General features: G+C 43.1%; 1 protein-coding gene across 5 annotated transcripts in view; it reads right to left on the bottom strand.

Annotated features, from left to right (window-relative positions):
- CACNA2D4 (calcium voltage-gated channel auxiliary subunit alpha2delta 4) overlaps nucleotides 1–23,647 on the bottom strand; it is a 398,531-nt gene that overhangs the window by 10,588 nt on the left and 364,296 nt on the right. For all 5 annotated transcript variants that reach the window (XM_077468886.1, XM_077468888.1, XM_077468889.1 and 2 more), the window contains 2 exons: nucleotides 22,671–22,788; nucleotides 2,637–2,754 (listed from right to left, as the gene is read on the bottom strand). In XM_077468886.1, the coding sequence (XP_077325012.1) occupies nucleotides 2,637–2,754; nucleotides 22,671–22,788 (236 nt within the window). The remainder of the gene's footprint in view (nucleotides 1–2,636; nucleotides 2,755–22,670; nucleotides 22,789–23,647) is intronic.

The raw sequence follows: 23,647 nt of genomic DNA, 5'->3' as shown, positions 1-23,647 counted from the left end.
TACATTTGGAGAGAAGTCAAGAGGGCCTATAATGAAAGGTACGGAGGTGGATAGTTGATGTTTTGGGGATGTGTGAGCTATAAAGGCACAGAAAATTTATGGTAAGATGAATGCAGTATGTTATCAAAAAATACTGGAGGAACAGCGGCATTCATCAGCCAGAAAGCTGCACATGGGATCTACTTGGACATTCCATCCTGACAATGATCCAAAACACAAGGCCAAGTCGGCCTGTCATTGGCTACAGCAGAATAAAATGAAGGTTCTGCAGTGGCCATCTCCGTCTCCTGCCCTCAATATCGTTGAGCCACTCTGGGGAGATCTCAAATGTGCAGTTCATGCAAGACAGCCCAAGAATTTACAGGGTCTGGAGGCTTTTTGCCAAGAGGAATGGGCAACTTTACCATCTGAGAAGATAAAGAGCCTCATCCACAAATACCATAAAAGACTTCAACCTGTCATTGATGTTAAAGGGGGCTATATACGGTATTAAGAACTGGGGTATGTAAACTTTTGATCAAGTTCATCTGGCTAGTTTTTGTTCTGATTATGATTTAAAAAGAGTAAACACCGTTGATTGATAATAAATGTCTTCAGCCAAACACTAACAATGAGCGAAAGAAAAGTTTTTGTGCTATCATTCATATTCTCGGAAAAATGGCCAAGAAATCATAAATTCTGCCAGGGTATGTAAACTTATGAACACAACTGTGTGTGTGTGTATGTATATATATATATATACACACACACACACACAATATAAAAAAGTCCTTAAAAATATTGTAGCAGCACTTCTTGTCCAATCTAATTGATCAGACAAGCTTTCATATATAGTCCATAACTGAAAAACAAAAGGTAACAGAGGAGATCTATTCAAGTCTTTGCTGTCTTCTGTGAAGGAAACTTCCACCATACACTTAACTACGTACGGCAAACTTCCCTTATGAGGATGCACTCACCAGATATACAGCAATACTGTGCCTTTTAATTGTAAATATGCTTCTCCACCAATCCACTATAAACTTCCACCAGATGTCAGTATCGCTTAAAAGGGGCTCCAGTAAACCATGTGAGAGGAATAAAATGGCCACATAGTGTAATACTAATAAAACATTTATTAATCCCAAAACACCCCTTTATACGAATTAAACGTACCAGATATTGTAAAAAATGAAGCAAAAAATAAGGTGCACTGTGCCTGTGTCTTTTCACGGTCGCCGGAAGGGTGAAAGAGCATCCACTGTGTACAGCAGCGGTCGCTTCCTTGGCCCGTGGAACGAACACATGAAGCGCACACATCACTTGCAGTAGATCACATCCCTGACGTGTTTTGTCACTTCCTGACTTCGTCTGAAGGTGTCTACGAAGTCAGGAAGTGACGAAACGAGCCAGTGACATAATCTACCGGAAGTGACATGTGCTTTCCACGGGCCGAGGAACAAGGAAGCCAACCCTTCCGGCGATGTGAAAAGACGCAGGCACAGTGCACCTTATTTTTTGCTTAATTTTTTACAGTATCTGGTACGCTTAACTTGTATAAAGGGGTGTTTTGGGATTAATAAATGTTTTATCAGTATTACACTATGTGGTATTTTATTCCTCTCACGTGGTTTACTGGCGCTCCTGTTAAGCGAGACTGACATCTGGTGGAAGTTTATAGTGGAGAAACATATTTACAATTAAAGGCGCAGCATTGCTGTATATATGGTGAGTGCATCCCCATAGGACAGGGATATGCAATTAGCGGACCTCCAGCTGTTGCAAAACTACAAGTCCCATCATGCCTCTGCCTCTGGGTGTTATGCTTGTGGCTGTCAGAGTCTTGCTATGCCTCATGGAACTTGTAGTTCTGCAACAGCTGGAAGTCCGCTAATAGGTCCCTGCCATAGGGGAAGTTTGCCACACATGGTGAAGTGTATGGTGGAAGTTTCCTTCACAGAACAAAGCAAAGACTTGAATAGATCTCCTCCGATACCTTTTGTTTTTCATTTATGGACTATATATGAAAGCTTTTCTGATCAATTAGATTGGACAAGAAGCACTGCTACAATATTTTTAAGGACCTTTTAGGACTTATTTTTTATATTGTATCCATCATATTTTGCATTTAAGTAGCTGCTTTTAAGGTGTACATTAGGTTTTTCCACTTTACATTTGATATCGTGGGGTTCATTGGTCCAGGGCACCGAGCAGTGTTTAGGTGGACGTTCAAACATCATTACTACAATATATAGTCACTGACCTTAAACTAATTGCAGAGTGATAGCTCTGGCTTCACTGGACGCATGCTTCTAATGGGCCAACAACTCAAAATTTGCTGCAGCCAGAGACAGCCTGCTAACTAGCATTTTCGGGAAGTCAGCAATCAAAACCTGTATATTTATTACCACAGAGCCTGAAGCTGGCCTTTAGGTATACTTTGGGGTGTCTTTTTTTTTTTTTTACTGTGTGGACATGTTTATTGAATGGCTAAATCCTGTGTAGTGTATTGGGATGATGAGATAAATCCTAGGGTAAAAGAAGTGGCTATCAGCCTTTGAGCAGTATCACTGGAATGAAGCATAGTATATGGCTTGTGCAGGCTGGAGCTCCTGTAAATTGAAGATCAACTTGCAGGATACCAATCACATGGAAAGGATATATTTAACTTCTTTGGCTTGTAATGAAACCTGCGAGAAAATGCTGCAGTCGCAGACTGAGTCGCTGACAAGAAGGAGAAGATTACTGTTCACGACCTGCTGCATGACGAACATCCTGCAGAGAAAAAGTAGAGACGTCAGAGAAGGCGGGTGTATCATGCAAGGGCAAGAGAGGATATAATCATATGGATTATTCTAACCAAAGCCTTCTTGGTCATTTAAAGTAAATGTACGTTACTTTGTTTTTATACATTTTATTATGGACTAATTATGCCATTTTAAAGATATTTTTTGTGACGTAACTATGTAATCTTGCACTTAACTTAACTATTATTATATTATTATACATGATTTATATAGCGCCAACAGTTTGCGCAGTGCTTTACAACATGAGGGCAGACAGTACACTTACAATACAAATCAATAGAGGAGGCACTAGAGGGCCCTGCTTGTTATGCAGCGTACACACGATCAAACAAGCGGGTGGAAAAGTCCGGCAAACTGAAGTCCGCCAGACAATCCCCCCACGTGTAGCCTCCGGCTTCCCAGAATTTCGCTCTCGTGCGCCTCCTAGGGCGCGCACTCGAGAGCATCCTTGACCGCCGGGTCCTGCATCACGGATCACGGTAAACGCCTGCTCATCGTGGCCATTTACCACGTGATCGTTCCGTCAAATGACGGAGCAATCACTTGTAAACAAACCAGCGTCATGTTTACAGGTTTACAATACCCTGCCAATACTCTGCAATGCCCTGACAATTTTCTGTAATACCCAGCAATGCCCTGCCAATACTCTGCAATACCCTGTGAATACTCTGCCATAAATTGCCATACCTAGCAATACTCGGTGATACCCTGCAATACCCAGCCATACTCGGTGATACCTTGCAATACCCAACCATAGTCGGTAATACCCATCCATACCCGGTGATATCCAGCCATACTCGGTGATACCCAGCCATGCTTGGCTGTACTCGGCCTCTGTATGTGGCCAGGCTGTGGAAGTCTCACACATGTTATCGCCATGCTCAGGAGGAGTAGGAGAATCTATTTGGGGTGTCCCCCCGTACCCCCCGGTGCTTCTACCGTCTCGCCAATACGATCACAGCCAGAATCTTTTTCTTTATCGTACATCATAGGACACAGAGTCTCAAGTAATTACTTGGTGGGTTATAGGCCTACCTTCAGGTGTTGACACTGGTATAACCAATACAGGAAGTTGACTCCCCTATATAACCCCTCCTCCTTCCAGGAGCACTCCGTTTTTCGCCAGTGTCTAAGGTGTTGGTCACGAGTGAAGATGTGCTCTGCGTAGCTCCAGGAGGGATCCATGCTGGATTTAAAGAAACCTCCACAATCAGATCCATCCTCGCCACTGAGGCCATAGGATGGTACCTGGACCTCGATGCAAGAACAAGGTTTTGCCTGTAATGCTTCTCTTTGGGAGCTGGACCCTAGGAACCAGGACTCTTTTTGGTCTTGCTACATTTCCTAAAGTTGTCTTGAGGGGTGCTATACAAGGCCCAAAGGAGCGGAACCCCTTTTAAAAGGGCCCCAGTCTTTGAGCGTGTTTAAACGCAGCCTGCCGTGATGGGTGAAAGTTGGATCTGTCTGTTAAATCAGCAGTATCCTGCAGCGAGGACAAGGTAAGGGAAGAAGCTTTGCTTTTTCCTTCAATATACCTTACATGCCTTATAAATGTCTCCTCTATAAGGAGTAATTTACACTACCTATGATGTGTCTTAGTGCAGCTCTGTCTCAGAACATGTGTGGTCCCAGCGGCAGAGGGGGTTCTTACTTAAATAGATCTTGTGGGATTTGGTAAAAAATACAGCAGTTGCTAATACAGAGATGTGTATAAACTTCTATATGGGCGGTGGCTGATTGGTTGACGCAGCTGCTTTAGCTGCATGGTTTAATTACAACCCAGCACTTCCACCTAGTAACATTGGGAAATGCCCTACGCTTCTGTTGTTTTAAAAAAACTATAAATCTGCTGACAGAACTCCCATCCCCTTCCCCTCTTCCCCTCCCCCCTTGTAGAGGTGTATAGTACGTTCACCATACTTTATATCACAGACACTCTCATTTCAGAAAGACTTTTTAACTGAAGAGAGGCAGTCTGTCACACTAAGAGACACCAGAGCGCTGGGCATGTAAGGGTGTAAACAGGCATTTCCAGACAGGAAAAACTATTGTTACTTAGTAGCAAAAGAACTGTTATTTTGTGTGTACCTCTGCTTTGCACTATGTCTTCCAGAAATACCGTAAAGGTACCTAAGGTGTCACCCCCCCCAGGCGCTGGGAATCCCAGTTATGCCTCCATACTGTCTTCCTCTTTGGAGAGATTAGACATGGCAAGCCAGGGTGAGTCATTGGAAGCTAGCAGTGGTGCAACTGCTTCACACAATTCAGCCCCTGTAGAGTTGACTGAAGATGCATTTTTCTCTGCCTTACAAGGCTTAGAAATAAAAGCAGCTTTAAATCGCATCCTCCATCCAGTGTATAGGAAGTGTCCTAGATCCTCCTCCCCCACCTTAGACTCTTTACAGTCAGTGGAGGGTCCAAGAGAATTATGGGGACAGGATGGGGTATTGCCCCCAGATGATCGGGAGGAAATATGCGATTATTTCTCTACGGAGGAAACAATACTTGAAGTTCCCAAGGAACCCTACTTCACAATCTGAAGTACAGAGGCTTGCAAAGATGGTTCGCTCTACTTGCATGTTACCCCTAACAGAGTTAGATGAAGGGCCAGTCTCTTCCTTGGGTTCTTTGAAGCCTTTACAGCCTTTGCATGCGTTTCCTGTCCACGCGTTACTAAAAAAGCTTATTTATACCGAATGGGATCATCCGGAGAAGCATTTTTTCCCTTCCAAAGAGACTCGCAAAGCTCTATCCTATAGAAGAAAGATTCACTAAAAGATGGAAAGTTCCAGCAGTTGACTCTGCGATTTCCAATGTGGACAATGCGCTTATGCTTAAAGATCCACCAGATAAGAAGTTGGAAGGTCTGTTAAAATCCTTTTTTTCTTAGGTACTGTTGCTCAGCCTACAATTGCAGCTATAAGTATCTTAAGTCCTTAAAGGACCAGTTCACAGATGCTCTCAGATGAGCTCCTTGCACAAAAAGCACAGGACCTGGCCGAGCTACCTAAAGAATTATGCTTTGCTGTAGATGCTATAAAGGATTCTATTCACCAGGCATCACGCCTTGCGTTTGTACTTGTACATATGCGAAGGACCCTTTGGTTAAAGGGTTGGTCAGCTGAGACGCCTTGTAAGAACCTTCTAACTAGTTTCGCCTTTAAGGGAGAACGATAATTTGATGATAGTTTGGATAAATACATTCAAACAATTTCCAGTGGAAATAGTACTCTTTTGCCAGTCAAAAGAAAATGTAAGGGTCTTTCATTTAAACTGTTCGGCCTCTGTCATCAGACCAGGCATAAAGGAAGACCTGGGGCTACAAGTCTGCAAAGAGGCATCTCCCCTCACCAAGGTGGGGGGGAAGACTTCTGATGTACTCAGAAGTCTGGCAAAGGGAGATTCAGGACAAATGGACTCTCTCCACAGTGTCTCTAGGATACAAGCTAGAGCTTTGAGAGTTTCCACCATCTCGTTTTCTGAGATCAAACGTTCCCAAGGATCCAGGGAAAAGGCAATCCCTGTTGCAAGCATTAGACCGATTATTGGCTCAAGGGGTGATCAGACAGATTCCCAAACAAGAGCAAGGTTTGAGGTTTTACTCAAACCTAATTATGGTGCCAAAGCCAAATGGGGATATCAGACCAAGTCTAGATCTACATAATCTAAATCGGTTCCTGAAAATCCGCACCATTTGCATGGAGTCAATCAAGTCAATCGTTTCCATCCTGCAAGGAGAAAAACTTCTGGCATCCATCGACATCAGAGATGCATAGCTGCTTGTCTATATATTTCCTCCTCACCAGAGGTTTCTGTGGTTCAAAGTAGAACAGCAGCATTTTCAGTTACTAGCCTTGCCTTTCGGGCTTGCTACTGCACCTTGGGTATTCACTAAGGTATTAGCCCCACCTCTAGTCAGGTTAAGGGCACAGGGCATAACTGTCTTGGCTTACTTAGATGATCTATTGTTAATAGACCAGTCAGTGGCTTGCTTGAAGCAAGGTGTAGCCATCACAAGCAGTTACCTGGAAGGTTTGGGTTGGATTCTCAACCTAAAGAAATCCTCCTTAAAGCCACTAAGAAGGCTGGAGTATCTGGGCCTGATCATAGACACAGCCCAGAAAAGGGGTGTTCTTGCCTCCTGCAAGGATCAGCTCCATACAGGAGCTGGTGAGGATGATCAGGTCGAAGAGAAATCCTTCAATTTGCCTTTGCATGAGGTTGTTAGGGAAGATGGTAGCTTCATTCGAAGCAGTTCCCTATGCTCAATTCCATTCGAAACTGAAAGCAGTATTCTGTCTGCTTGGAACAAAACGATTCAAGCTTTGGACTTGCCAATGTGGCTGTCCCCATGAGTGTCCCAAAGCATCAGTTGGTGGTTACTATCTTGGAACCTGCTGAAGGGAAAGTCCTTCAGATCAATTGTCTGGAAGGTAATAATGACAGATGCCAGCCTTTTCAGGCTGGGGAGTAGGAGCCTTGCCCATCGACATCCTAGAGATTCCGGCAGTGTATCTGGCTCTAGAAACCTGGACCTCCAGGTTAAAGAATTGTCCGGCCAGGATCCAGTCCGACAATGCCACGGCTGTGGCATATATCAATCACAAGGGGTCACCAAGAGTCTCTCCGCTCAGAGAGAGGTGAACCAGATTCTAACTTGGACAGAAGAGAATGTCCCATGCCTATCGGCAGTTTTGATTCCGGGAGTAGAGAATTGGCAGGTGGACTATCTAAGTCGCCGGCAGTTATTTCCAGGAGAATGGTCCCTTCGCCCCAAGGTGTTTCAGGTTGTTTGCCAAAGATGGGGGACTCGGGACGTAGACCTTCTAGCATCCAGATTCAACACTAAGCTAGACAACTTTGCATCCAGGACAGGGGACCCATTCGCATACGGAACAGATGCGTTGGCGACCCCGTGGGATCAGTTTTTACTGATCTATGCACTTTTCCACGATTCAGTTGCTACCTCAAGTTCTTTGCAGGATCAAGCTGGAAAGAAAATCGGTAATACTGGTAGTACCAGCATGGCCCAGAGGGTCATGGTACGCAGAGATCATAAAGATGGCAGTGGAGGGTCCAGGGCTCTTCCCACTAAGGCCAGACCTGCTATCTCAGGGGCCGATATTCCATCCTACTTTACGAACGCTAAATTTAACGGCTTGGCTATTGAGACCCACATTCTGAATAAACGTGGACTTTCCAGGTCAGTTATCTCTACTTTGAATAATGCTAGGAAGCCAACTTCTAGAGCTATATATTATAGAGCCTGGAAAGCTTATGTTTCCTAGTGTGAGTCCAAGGGTTGGTACCCTCGGAGATATATCATAGGTAGAATTCTTACCTTTCTACAATTAAGCGTAGAGATGAAGTTGGCCCTGAGTACTATTAAGGGCCAAGTCTCAGCCTTATCAATTATCAATCAACTGCTTGCTATGCATTCTTTAGTCCAGGGTTTCATGCAAGGAGTGCTGCGGATTAATCCGCCAGTTAAATCACTCTTAAGCCCTTGGGACTTAAATTTAGTTTTGTCAGTGTTACAAAAACAGCCATTCGAACCGTTGCAGCATGTTCCCTTAGTCCTTCTGACTAGGAAGCTGATATTTTCGTTTGCTATACCCTCAGCAAGGAGGATTTCAGAACTGGCTGCTCTTTCTTGTAAGGAGTCATATTTGATTATTCATGAGGACAGGACTTCTTCAGGGGGTAAGAGACAACAGAGCCCTGGCGAAAGGAGTAGTTATATTGTATATTCTGCAGATGATCAAAGAAAAAAAGGACCTTCAATATAGTAAATTTTAGTCGAAAAATTTATATAGTATCAGAAATTTGTTTCGATAATATTTACCAATTCCACCAAACCAATGCTTTTCAACCAGAGACTTCTAATAAAATCTGAAAAACGGAACAATGCCTTCCCTCAAAGGGTCATCCTGGATCCGCTGTCCCCCCGTTTAGACCCACCTCAACCTCCCCCAAGGTGGACAAAGGAGGGGGGGGGGAAGGGTAAAAAAAGGGAGGAATAATTGTTATGCCATTTTTAAGAAAATATCAATCCGTATGGATTGAGGATCCAAATTTTTCCCAATTTGGAACAAATTAGTGATGAGTATAAAAAGGAGTGGGAAAGTAATTTACAAAATTGCTCACAGACCATGATGACTATATTGATCAATGAGTATACTAAACAAATAGCTCTTATCGATCGGGAAATTATTATTTTGGAAACGCAGCTGGCGCAATTCAAGTGCCATACGCTGTATTTGAAGCTACATACACAATTGAAGGAACATCTTTCCTCCTATAACAAAACCATTTTACGAAATAAGGAAACTAAATTCTGGAGGGACAAAATATCCTTTTCAGAGGGTAAAGCGTATAAATGGCTAACCCACACCACCACGTCGTTTAGAGGGCGTCCACGAGATCGGCCTCAAAACTATAAAAGACATGACCACTCTCGATCATCCTCTCCTCAGCCAAATTTAAATCCTAACCACGGGGGGCGTGGACGCCAGAAAAGGAGTAGGAATAATAGAAGTTCTATGGAACAGGACCATAAAAAACGTACTATGGATAAAACCAATGAAAATTCTCCTTTACCACCCCGGGAGGGTGGCTCGTTGGGGGAATCTGACTCTTCACTATCAGATGCCACTTTTGTAAGGAATCGCCCCTCTAATACTTCTGAATGTACAACCACTCAAACAACTTTAAACTTTACTCAGGGAGTGCACTCCCCACTCAACAACCAATTAGGAAGAGGAATGGAAACCCACTTGAGTTATCCCTGACCCAATCAAAAAATGTAATTAATTTATCATCACAGACGATCACACAAGCTGAGACGAGACTACTGTGTAAAGGTCTCAGCTTTTGTCCCGAACAAAATTTTGACGTTTTCGAGTTTGTCACGGATTTGCACTTGTTTGCAAGAAAACTATTGTTAAAATGTCAATATACATCTCAACAATGTAATGCAATTGATCAGGAAGATTGGTCGAAATACTCCATGCGTGAGTTTAAGGCTCTTCGCGATTTGACATTACTATATAATGAGAACAATACAGTAGATCTCATTGATCAAGTGGATTTAGAAGCTGTCAGTACTAGAATCCCTTTAGGACCCAGCACAACTCACCTGACACAGCCTGTGTCTGGGAAACAACAGTGATTGGCCAGCTCACGTTTAAATCACCTGTATCAGCATTCAGTCAGTGCTCGTGTTAGAGTTCACTTGTGTTTGATCCAGCTGATATTTGCTCTGTGTCTTTCGTGTTTGACCCGGCTTGTTTGACCCTCCGTGCTTGCTTCTGATTTGGTACCGTTTGGATTCTGATCTACCTGTGTATGACCCAGCTTGCCTAGACTACGCTTTGCCTGATTCTACTAGAACCCTCATCTGCAGCAGTAAACCCCAAGGTCCAGCAATCATATATCCTCATCTACAGCAGTGAACTACAAGGTCCAGCAATCATCTATCCTCATCTACAGCAGTGAACTACAAGGTGCAAAAATCATCTACCTTCGTCTGCAACGGTGTACTACAAGTCCCAGCTGACCTGCTCTGCTTAGACCTGCTCATGGTATGTGCTTTGAAGCCTTATTAGCTGAGACAAATCAATCCAGTCTGAATCTTAGATTAAGGTTTAAAAAACCTTCATCTAAGTTTCCTCCTTTAAATACTAACTCTAGTGTACATATTTTTGTTAAACAAGTGTTAAGAGACATTGCAAAAATTCAGCGTATTCGATGTACAGTAAAAAACGTATCCGATAATGAAAACAAGGCATTACGCACACTATCATCTAAAAAGACTGTTACAATCAAACCATCGGACAAGGGCGGCAATGTGGTGCTGATGGACAGCGCCGCATATCGCTCTATGTGCCGACGGATTCTCGACAACAAAGAATGGTATAAAATTACACAAATAAGATATATAGAAAAAATCATATTGCGTATTCTATGACTTAATAGATACAGCATATAAAGAAGCTGTTATTGATAAACAACTATACGAATATATCCGAACAAAATATCCCATAATGTCAGTTTTCTATAGCATTCCTAAAGTACACAAGGGTTTGGGCGATCTTACGGGATGCCCCATAGTGTGCGGCAATGGAAGTATTTCCGAAAATCTGAGCAGGGTTATAGATGCATATCTGCAACCGCATGTAAGAGCTTTACCATCCTTTGTTAACCACTTCGGTACCGCGCTATTGCCAAATGACGGCATTAGCGCGGACCTACATTTCCGGGACTACGTCTATTGACGTCGTCCCGTGTACGAGCGTCCATGAGACTCGCCTGATCACCGATCCGTGCAAGGGGTCGATCCCGACCCCTTATCACGTGATCAGCTGTCAGCCAATGACAGCTGATCATGTGATAGAACGGAGCCGGTAATCGGCTATTATTCCTCCTCGCGCTGACAGCGCGAGGAGAAAAAAAAAAAGCCGATCACCGGCGGCCGTGATCGGGACATCAGTCCCGATCACGGCCAGTAATGTAAGCGCTCACCTGCCCCCTGCCAGTGCCCACCTGCCCCCTGCAGTGCCAATTTAATAAAAGTTAGTGCCCCCCGTCAGTGCCACCCAGCAGTGCCCACAGTGCCACCCAGCAGTGCCCACAGTGCCACCCACAGTGCCACCCAGCAGTGCCACCCACAGTGCCCACAATCTGCCTCAAAGGTGCTGCACCCCAGTGCCGCCCATCAGTGCCCAGCAGTGCCGCCCAGCAGTGCCGCCCAGCAGTGCCACCTATCAGAGCCACCTATCAGTGCCCATCAGTCCCATCTATCAGTGGTACCCATCCGTGCCACCCATCCGTGCCATCTTATCTGTGCCCATCTTATCTGTGCCACCTTATCTGTGCCCATCGGTGCCGCCTTATCTGTGCCTATCAGTGCAGCCTATCAGTGCCCACCAGTGCAGCCTATCAGTGCCCACCAGTGCAGCCTATCAGTGCCCACCAATGCAGCCCATCAGTGCCCACCAATTCAGCCCATCAGTGCCCACCAATGCAGCCTATCAGTGCCGCCTAATCAGCGCACTTCAATGAAGGAGAAAAATGACCCGTTTGCAAAATTTTAGAACAAACTATTAAAACATGATTTATTTTTTTTATTTTTTTTGTTTGTTTAGCAAAAAATAAAACTCCGAGCTGTAACTAAATACCACCAAAAGAAAGCTCTATTTGAGGGAAAAAAATGATAAAAATTTCATTTGGGTACAGTGTTGTATGCCCGCGCAATTATCATTCAAAGTGCATCAGCGCTGAAAGCTGAAAATTGGTCTGGGACTGAGGGGGGTTTAAGTGCCCAGTAAGCAAGTGGTTAAGGACACTATTCACTTTTTTTGCAAATAATTAAAACACTCAAACTACCGGCTCAGGTACTTCTTGTTACCATTGATGTGGAATCGTTATACTGTTCCATCCCGCACAATATGGGCCTCTCTTCCATTCATGATGTTTTGAGTCGTAATCCTTATCAGGATGGGTCATTCAATACATTTATTTTGAATGGCCTTGATTACATTTTAACCACTTGCTTACTGGGCACTTAAACCCCCCTCAGTCCCAGACCAATTTTCAGCTTTCAGCGCTGATGCACTTTGAATGACAATTGCGCGGTCATACAACACTGTACCCAAATGAAATTTTTATCATTTTTTTCCCACAAATAGAGCTTTCTTTTGGTGGTATTTAGTTACAGCTCGGAGTTTTATTTTTTGCTAAACAAACAAAAAAAGATGCAAAAAAATAAAAATAAAAAATCATGTTTTAATAGTTTGTTATACAATTTTGCAAACGGGTCATTTTTCTCCTTCATTGAAGTGCGCTGATTAGGCGGCACTGATGGCTGCATTGGTGGGCACTGATGGGCTGCATTGGTGGGCACTGATGGGCTGCATTGGTGGGCACTGATGGGCTGCATTGGTGGGCACTGATGGGCTGCATTGGTGGGCACTGATAGGCTGCATTGGTGGGCACTGATAGGCTGCACTGGTGGGCACTGATAGGCATAGTTAAGGCGGCACTAATAGGCACAGATAAGGCGGCACCGATCGGCACAGATAAGGCGGCACTGATGGGCAAAGATGGGCACAGATAAGATGGCATGGATGGGTGGCACGGATAAGTGGCACGGATGGGCACTGATAGGTACCACTGATAGATGGGACTGATGGGCACTGATAGGTGGCACTGATAGGTGGCTCTGATAGGTGGCACTGCTGGGCACTGATGGGCGGCACTGCTGGGCACTGATGGGCGGCACTGCTGGGCACTGATGGGCGGCACTGGGGTGCAGCACCTTTGCGGCAGATTGTGGGCACTGTGGGTGGCACTGTTGGTGGCACTGCTGGATGGCACTGTGGGTGGCATTGTGGGTGGCACTGTGGGTGGCGCTGGGGGCACTATGGGCACTGCTGGGTGGCACTAATGGGGGGCACTTTCATTCAGGATGGCACTGCGGTGGGCAGGTGGGCACTGGCAGGGGGCAGGTGGTCAGCTGTATTGCTGGCTGTGATCGGGACTGATGTCCCGATCACGGCCGCCGGTGATCGGCTTTTTTTTTCTCTCCTCGCGCTGTCAGCGCGAGGAGGAATAATAGCCGATTACCGGCTCCGTTCTGTCACATGATCAGCTGTCATTGGCTGACAGCTGATCACGTGATAAGGGGTCGGGATCGACCCCTTACACGGATCGGTGATCAGGCGAGTCTCATGGACTCGCCGATCACAGAGCGCGCCGCGCGCGCCCCTCAGGGGGCGCGCAGGCCGCTCGTAACCAGGACGACGTCAATAGACGTAGTCCTGGAAATGTAGGTCCGCGCTAATGCCGTCATTTGGCAATAGCGCGGATCTCAAGTGGTTAAATAACTATTTTTCCTTTGATGGTTCCCACTTCCTCCAGGTGCAGGGCGTAGCGATGGGGATATGTTGTGCCCCATCCTACGCCAATCTGTACCTGGGGGAGTGGGAAAGATCTCTCTCCATTGATGGGGGGCCTCGTCGGGTACCTGGGCCAGGTGTTTATCTGGCTCAGGTACATCGATGACGTCTTCATCGTTTGGAGAGGCTCAAGGGAAACTCTGAGTTTTTTGATTTACTCAACACTAACAAGTTTAATTTGAAATTTACCTTAAACTATGATGTCAAATCTGTGACATTCTTGGATGTCAAGATTGAATTGGATTAGTCAGGTAATCTTTCTACTACCTTGTACAGAAAAATCACTGCTGGCAATACTATATTGCATGCAGATAGTTTCCATCCTCGCCCCCTAATAAATTCCATACCCTATGGACAATACCTTCAGCTGAGAAGGAACTGTTCCAGTGAGGTATCCTTTAAAAGTGAGGCCGACAATCTTCAAAGTCGACTACTTGCTCGCGGCTACAGTCGCAAATGCCTTCGTCGGGCGTACAATTCAACTATTGGGCAAATCAGAGATTCCTTACTATTAAAATCTTCTAAAAGTGGTAAAAATCAAAAAGATGAGAAGACTTGCATTATAACACGTTTTTCTATACAGCATAAAGAGATTAATACCATAATTAAGAGACATTGGTCTATTCTAAGAGATGATGAGACAGTGAGGCACTTTGTGTCTCCTCTTCCCTTAATCACGTTTAAACGAGCCACATCGCTAAAGGACAGGCTGGTAAGGAGTGAGTTTTCAGATTCGACTAATAAAACACATTGCACAACTTTGGGCACCTTTCCATGTGGCAGTTGTGCACACTGTTCACTAATAAGAAAAGATAGAATATTTAAGTTATCCAATGGCCGAATTTATCGACCTAAACATTTTGTCAATTGTCAGACCTGTGGGGTCGTATATTTGATGACTTGTGAATGTGGGGCCTACTACGTAGGAAAGACCAAACAAAAATTCTGGTGTAGGATTTCGAAACACGCATATAGTATGCAAATTGGTAACATCTACCTTCCCCTTGGCAGACATGCGGTCACATATCACGATTATATTATGCCAAAAATTATTTTCACCGCCTTAGATAGGGTACACATTCCCAAACGAGGCGGTGATTGGAACAAGACATTGGTACAAATTGAACAAAAGTGGATACATTCACTTCAAGCTACACAATATCCAGGCCTTAATGAGGCAATCTCGTTTGCACCTTTCCTAAAAGGTTATACTTCAGGCAAAACGAGTTAATATAGTAAATGAATTGATACAGGCCAAGGAGGGCAAAGAAATATAAAATAAATCCCACTATTGTTATAATGTGGGTTTAGTCACTGTTTCTCTGTTTTCTCTTTCCCTCTCTCCCCTTCTTTCCCTTCTCCCATCCTTTGTCCCGGTCCTCTCCCTATCCTTCGCTCTCCCCTCTCTCTCCCAGGATCGTAACTGAATTATTACTAACCATACCATAGCATGAAGCAGTGTAACAATAATGGTGGTATTTATTATTCTGACAATACTATGTATCACTAGTGATAGCTATACTGTATTATTGATGTATTGCCACTTTATGTAATTCTCCTTGGGCATTATGGATCTGTTGTTCTGATTGGGGTCGGACCATATCGGGGGTTTCGCTGGCTTCCTGGCACGGGGAGGGGACGATGGAGCACTTTTTTATTGTCTCCCGTCCCCGATCTCCCTAGGCTAGATTAGCTGGGGGTGGTAAATTCCGTGCCGGCGGCATTCCGTGATTGCCGCCGGACGTCGCGGTCTGTGCATTGCGCCTGCGCGGGCTCTCCCCGGGTTCTATGGGGAGTATTGCACTGCGCAGGTGCGCGCACATCACCGTGACATCACGCGGGTTGCGTCGGAGACAACGGGATTTCCGGGGCACAATGTGCCTTCCGGAACGCCGAGGAATTGACAGGAGCCGTAAATATGCCTCTGGTGGTCAAGGGGAGCAGCGGATAGGTGGAGAGCTGACACATCCATAAATAGGAGGAGAATCCCACCTGTATCTAATCTAACAAATTAGTAAGTGCTATAAATAAGGTGCAATAGTCAGGACCTCTTCATTTGAATCCTAGAACACCATTCAAATAGATCATTGAAACAGGTATGGAGCATGCTGAAGAGAGATATCTCTCTTTTTGCTGTATTTCTCTCTATTGATACTATATGAAGTTTGGTAACTATCATATTTTTGATTTAGCTTTAGGGCCGTTGAGGCACTGGGGGCTTTTCGTTACTCGCTTTAAGGGGCTAATTTAGTTATCTGCAGAATACAATATAAGTGCGGCAGATATAATACGCAGGTAATACATTATTATTCACTGATGCCATTAATATATTTTTTATTTTTTGCATTTTTTATCACTATTCATACCATCACCACACACCACCATTTTGGTATTTCACCACACGCTTATGGGGTTATTGATTTAGTACACACAGTTATGGTTGTTATTTCCCTTCCCTCACACACTGTCACATATTTTGGTTTACTTGCATCACTAGTCCATTATCATCATTATTTTTTTTTTTTTTACTACATTCACATCATTTAGCATAATACTGATTATCACAGTATGGAACATCACACCTGTTTATTATTTGTTTAAATATTATTTGGGAAACATAGTGGCATTCCCCTCTTATTTTACTATTCCCACTTATCTACGCTATTGTAGATTAGCATAATATATGCAACACTTCAGTTAAATATCTAGTTATAATATATATATATATATTTTGTGATGTATTTGCTCCATATCTCATTGTATTTCATTATTTTTAGGTGTGGCCACCTTGGGTGTGCCAAGAACCTCCTCCTCTGTTCCTCTGATCTCCCGGGGGAAACTCCAGATACTGTCAATTCTTATAAGCTAGCGATCGATGCCCCCGTGAAGTCGTGTTCCTCCCTTTTCTTCCCCCCCCCTCCTTTGTCCACCTTGGGGGAGGTTGAGGTGGGTCTAAACGGGGGGCAGCGGATCCAGGATGACCCTTTGAGGGAAGGCATTGTTCCGTTTTTCAGATTTTATTAGACGTCTCTGGTTGAAAAGCATTGGTTCGGTGGAATTGGTAAATATTATCAAAACAAATTTCTGATACTATATTAATTTTTCGGTTAAAATTTACTATATTGAGAGTCCTTTTTTTCTTTGATCATCTGAAGAATATACAATATAACTACTCCTTTCGCCAGGGCTCTGTTGTCTCTTACCCCCTGAAGAAGACCGTGACTCTCTGAAGGTCGAAATGCATTGGGGCAGCCCGGGTGCTATTTGCAACTTTTGAAAAAGTGTTGTATTTGTAAATTGTTCCTATAACCTATTTTTTATTAAATGTTGCATATACTCTTTATCCACGGATATGCTATAATATTATATACCAGAGCCTGTATTTTTAATCTATGATGGCAAATAAGCCGTTGAACCAATAAAACAAATATAAATTTTTATGAATTTATTTCTGCTTCTTGTTGCTGCCTGAAAACCCCAAGGGGAACTCTTCTTTTTATTCTCTCTAGAATACTTAGGGGTGTGCAGCTAGCTCGTTTTTCATTCATTTATTTATATTTATGCACTTTTTTCCTTCTTACGTTCAGTACATACATTTGCAAAATTTTATCAAGTGCATGTAAGATGGAATGAGGATATCGCCTTTGGGCGCAGTGTGCTGCAGGCAGCAGTATAAGTCCTCAGGTCTGGGGGTTACCCTACGGGTTGTGTCTCCCTCCCCTCAAGTAGCATTGCTATGGGACATCCCACCAAGTAATTACTTGAGACTCTGTCCTATGATGTACGATAAAAAAAATAGGATTTTTAAAAAGGCTTACCTGTAAAATGCTTTTCTTGGAGTACATCATAGGACACAGTTTTAAAAATCCTATTTTTTTTATTTCAGACTTCTCAGCCTAGAGGTGAGATGTAGGGTCTTATTGACCCCATATCTCACTGTAAAGAGGACCTGTCATGCCATATTCCTATTAGGGATGTTTACATTCCTTGTAATAGGAATAAAAGTGATCAAAAAATTTATTTTTGGGGAAAAAAGTGTCAAACTAAAAAAAAAAAATGAACAATAAAAAAAACATTTTTTTTAAAGCTCCCCTTGCAACAACCACCATTGTATTCTCTAGGTTCTTTGCTAAAAAAACATATATAATGTTTTGGGGTTCTATGTAATTTTCTAGAAAATAAATTATGATTTTTATATGTAGGAGAGAAATGTGAGAATTGTCCTGGGTGCTCCAGAACGCCTGATGGTGCTTCCTGCATGTTGGGCCTCTGTATGTGGCCACGCTGTGTAAAAGTCTCACACATGTGGCATCGCCGAGTAATAGCAGAATGTATTTTGGGGTGTAATTTGTGGTATGCATGTGCTGTGTGTGAGAAAATAAACTGATAATATGACAATTTTGTGGAAAAAAAAACCTTGATTTTGCAAAGAATTATGGGAAAAAATGACAACTTAAAAAAACTCATCATGCCTCTTACTAAATACCTTGGAATGTCTTCTTTCCAAAAAGGGGTAATTTGGGGGGTATTTGTACTTTTCTGGCATGTTAGGGTCTCAAAAAATGAGACAGGCCATCAGTACCTCAGGTGGGATCAATTTTCAGATATTGGCACCATAGCTTGTGGACTATATAACTTTCACAAAGACCAAATAATATCCACCAATTTGTACTTATTTTTACCAAAGATATGTAGTGGTATACATTTTGGCCAAAATTTATGAAGAAAAATTACTAATCTGCTAAATTTTATAACAGAAACAAAGAAAAATTCATTTTTTTTTCTACACAATTTTCTGTCTTTTTTTCTTTTATAGCACAAAAAATTAAAAACCCAGCGGTGATTAAATACCACCAAAAGAAAGCTCTATTTGTGTGAAAAAAAGGACAAAAATTTCATGTGGGTACAGTGTTGCATGACTGAGTAATTGTCATTCAAAATGTGAGAACAACGAAAGCTGAAAATTGGTCTGGTTATTAAGGGTGTTTAAGTCCCCCCAACAGCACACATATGAATGAATCGCCTTTTTTCTCCTCTCTCCCTGTTGGCTCCATTTAGGAGCGAGTCTAAAGGAAAGGGCTTCAGCTTTTCTGTCTCCTTAGAATACCCCTAGTGTTCTTTGACACCAGTATAATTCATTTATACAGTACATGCTGTATAAAATGCTTTTTTGAAAAGTTATTATTTTACAGACATATAAAAAAAAAATATATAAAATATCAGATTGAAAATGTATATAGCTAAAACAAAATTGATCTAGAACTCTTTAAACTCTAAACCCACCCTGCATAGGATATTGCATCTGACCAGTCCTTAGATGTGCTGGCTGCATTCGTTTACTTTTTCAGGCTTTATACTCTTATTTTTCGCATTGTGATACTGCCAGTAACACACTTCCTGTCCTAGAGTGATGACGTTCACTTACCATTCTGTATCTATGGAAAGGCATCATTGTTGCACTAGGACAGGAAGCATGCTAGGACTACAAAATACTTCCACTCTCCTCATCTTCATAATATAGGGGAAGGGGAGGTTTGTATCCCATGAAGAAACCTGTGACCTCCATACAGTATCTCACAAAAGTGAGTACACCCCCCACATTTTTGTAAATATTTTGTTATACCCTTTCATGGGACAACGCTGAAGAAATTACACTTTGCTACAATGTAAAGTAGTAAGTGTACAGCTTGTATAACAGTGTAAATTTGCTGTCCCCTCAAAATAACTCAACACACAGCCACTAAGTGAAAATGTCCAAATTGGGCCCAAAGTGTCAATATTTTGTGTGGCCACCATTCTTTTCCAGTACTGCCTTAATCCTCTTGGGCATGGAGTTAACCAGAGCTTCACAGGTTGCCACTGGCCACTTCTTCGTGCTGACATCATGGAGCTGGTGGATGTTAGAGACCTTGCATTCCTCCACCTTCCGTTTGGGGATGCCCCACAGATGCTCAATAGGGTTTAGGTTCTGGAGACATGCTTGTCCAGCCCATCACCTTTACCCTTAGCTTCTTTAGCAAGTCAGTGGTCATCTTGGAGGTGTATGAGGGGTCGTTATCATGTTGGAATACTGCCTTGCGCCCAGTCTCCGAAGGGAGGGGATCATGCTTGGCTTTAGTATGTCACAGTACATGTTGTCATTCATGGATCAGTCAATGAACTGTAGCTCCCCAGTGCCGGCAGCACTCATGCAGCCCCAAACCATGACACTCCCACCACCATGCTTGATTGTAGGCAAGACACACTTGTCTTTGTACTCTTCACCTGGTTGCCGACACACACGTTTGACACCATCTGAACTAAATATGTTTATCTTGGTCTCATCAGACCACAGGACATGGTTCCAGTAATCCATGTCCTTAGTCTGCTTATCTTCAGCAAACTGCGGCCTTTCTTGTGCATCATCTTTAGAAGAGGCTTCCTTCTGGGACGACAGCCATGCAGACCAATTTGTTGCAGTATGCGGAGTATGGTCTGAGCACTGACAGGCTGACCCCCCACCACTTCAACTTCTGCAGCAATGCTGGCAGCACTCAAACGTCTATTTTCCACAGAAACCTCTGCAAGTGACACTGAGCATGTGCACTCAACTTCTTTGGTCGACAATGTCAAGGCCCGTTCTGAGTGTCGTGTTAAACCACTGTATAGTCATGGCTACCATGGTCTTGGCTACCATGCTGCAGCTCAGTTTCAGGGTCTTGGCAATCTTCTTATAGCCTAGGCCATCTTTATGTAGAGCAATCATTTGTTTTTCACATCCTTAGAGAGTTCTTTGCCATGAGGTGCCATGTTGAACTTCCAGTGACCAGTATGAGAGAGTGAGAGAGATAACTTTAACACACCTGCTCCCCATTCACACCTGAGACCTTGTAACACTAACGAGTCACAGGACACTAGGGAGGGAAAATGGCTAATTGGTGCCCGATTTGGACATTTTCAATTAGGGGTGTCACTTTTGTTGCCAGTGGTTTCAACAATAATCGCCATGTGCTCAGTTATTTTGAGGGGACAGCAAATTTACACTGTTATACAAGCTGTACACTCACTACTTTACATTGTAGCAAAGTGTCATTTCTTCAGTGTTGTCACATGAAAAGATATAATAAAATATTTACAAAAATGTGAGGGGTGTACTCACTTTTGTGAGATACTGTACCTGATAAGAGAGCAGCAGAGGCAGAGACCACACAATGTTATAAGCTGGTAAGTTTTCTTGCAGGATCATCAGGTATTTTCTGCACTTACTGAACATATAACAAAATACTCTTAGGCCGCGTACACACGCGGGGACTGTTCGCCCAACTTTGTCCGCTGAACAGTGTTTCGGCGGACAGTCCGCTCGTGTGTGGGCTTTCAGCGGACAGTTTCAGCGAACAGTCCGCTGAACAAGGTTTTTCGGAAATTCCGTAAAACTGTCCGCTGAAACAGCGAACAGTCCCCTCGTGTGTAGGCTTGTTCGTCAAACTAAGTTCCGCGCATGCTCAGAAAGGATTTACACGCCGAAAGTTATAATGCAGTGTATAGGACGTTGTATTTTCCGTCCCGTCGTACGTGCCGTTCACGTCATCGCGCACAGTTTCAGCAAACTGTTCGTTCGTCGTGTGTGGGCAAGTCCGTCCATGCTAATTTTGAGCGGACTGTTTGCTGAAACTGTTTGACGGACAAAGTTGGGCGAACAGTCCCCGCGTGTGTACGCGGCCTTAGTGCTAAATTTAACAGACCAAATGGGAACAAATAAGAGAAAATTGTTGTGATTTACATATACTTAAAACACAGCTCTTGGTTTAAAGCCTGCAGTGTAGCAAGCTAGCCCCAAGATGGCACTCACAGCATAGACCAGAAGTGACTGTAACACATACAGAACATTACATAACTACCTTATATACTAATTATACTGTGACATTAAAGGAAAGCTCTAGGAAAAATCTTTGGTAAGGACTGTGGGAAGTAATGTGGGTCGAATGTGATAGTTATACATATATTTGTGCTGTCCTTTGCCAGATATGGCTCTCCAAAAACTTTGACGAGAGCACAACTGTGCCAGTAACACAATGCTTCAAGTCCCCATTCATTGTTTTAACAGAATTAGTGGTGTCATAGAATTTTATCACAGGAACTAATTTAATTCAAATAATTGAACTGCTGAAATCCCATCAGAGTTCATTGGGATAAAGATAGGTTTAGTTTACATATTACCTCTACTAAAGACCCACAGTCCTTGAAAAACAATTCCTGAAGTTCTCCTTTAAAGAAGAACTCCACCTGTTTTTGTTATCTTGCTCTGTTATTGCATATCTATTTATAATGAGCATTATTCTATTGAGTAAACTGTATTTCAATTTTTTGCAATAAAAAGAGTTAAAAAAAAACAAACTAGGCACTCTCGCCTAGTACTAAATAGGGTCGCTGGTTCGAATCCCAACCACGTCCTCTGGGTACTCCGGGTTTCCTCCCACACTCCAAAGACATGCTGGTAGGTTAATTGGCTTCTGTCCAAAATTGTCCCTAGTATATGAATGGAGACCTTGGATTGTGGGCTCCTTGAGGGTAGGGACCGTGTGAGCATGTAATGTACAGGGATAGGGACAATTGTAGACACTCACTCAGGTTGAACTGGATAGACTGGTGTCTTTATTCAACCTTACTAACTATGTAACTATGACCTTGACAAAAATAGGAAAACGGATATTTGTTTTAGAAAGTGTTCAAAGTAGGAAGGGGAAGGTGTCAGCGACTATGTTTTCCTGTGTAAAAGAAGGCATCTCATTGTTCATCCCCACTGACCAATCAAAAGCAAGCTTAGGGACCATGCGGAATAGGGTGCTGAGGGTACTTTCTCACATATGGCTTGGTATACACCAAGATCCCTGGGGCTGCAGGATACATCAGAAACCCAGCATTCAAATTGTAGGTAGACAAGACTCACTTTTGGCAGTCGCCACACTCGATGAGTCCATTGGCCTCCTGGATTGAGGTTTCATGTATGAAGGCTGGGTATTCGGTGTCACAGGGCTGTAGCATGTCATGCTTTTTGTGCTTGTGAGCTGGAGATAGAAGAATGAAGGCAGGTGAGTATACATGTCAAACACCAACTTTTGTGTATGAAAGGGTATAGCAAAATCCTTCACTAGCAGTTGATAAATAGATACAAACGAAACACTTTGTTGCTGCAAATGGTCCGAAGGTGTCTTTACACCAAACTGCAAATTTTGCAGCTGCAAGGTATTGTACCTTACATCTGATAAGATTGTAAATGATCATAGGTGAATGATGTACACAACCTATGATGAACACTTGTGGAAAATATGTCTATTTCCATGCAGATGTTGGGATGGTCGATGCTCAGGATATCCCAATCCTAGGTCCACTTTTGTTTGACTGCTAGCAGTGGTTTGTGGACTTGTGCGTAATGAATATTTATTTTGAACACCTACATTAGTTTTCTAAAATAAAATAAAAATTCTTGCTTATGACATTTGGCAGAAGTTTTGTTACTGCAGTCTGCACTATTACGTATTCCAATTACGTATTCTGCGGTCTGCACTATTACGTATTCCATTCTTCCATGAGTGTTTCTGCTATTTATTTCTTCTATTCCCTGCAACTCCATGCTAAAATACTGATGTCTCCCAAGTGGACCTAGAATTGGGCTACCCTGAGCATTGAGGGTGACCATACCCAACATCTGCATGCAGACAGATATATTAAGCTTAAGCTCCTAAGATTTAACTCACAATCCCTCACTATTTAAATTTTTGCTGAATGATTACCTGTTCCTAATCTTAACTCAATACTACACTATAAAGGCCCCCCTTTTTTTTTCTCTCTTGCGGTTATTCCAGTGGGTTCTTCCTTTTGTTTTTTTGACTTAGGGAACCATAAAAAGATTTGGACAAAACAAAT

This window comes from Lithobates pipiens, unplaced genomic scaffold (genome assembly GCF_037356315.1).
Source record: "Lithobates pipiens isolate NorthernLeopardFrog02 unplaced genomic scaffold, aLitPip1_a1.2 Scaffold_8, whole genome shotgun sequence".
In the NCBI taxonomy this organism is placed as follows: Eukaryota; Metazoa; Chordata; class Amphibia; order Anura; family Ranidae; genus Lithobates; species Lithobates pipiens.
The sequence above is the reverse complement of the archived record's forward strand: the minus strand, read 5'-3'. Positions and strand labels throughout refer to the sequence as shown.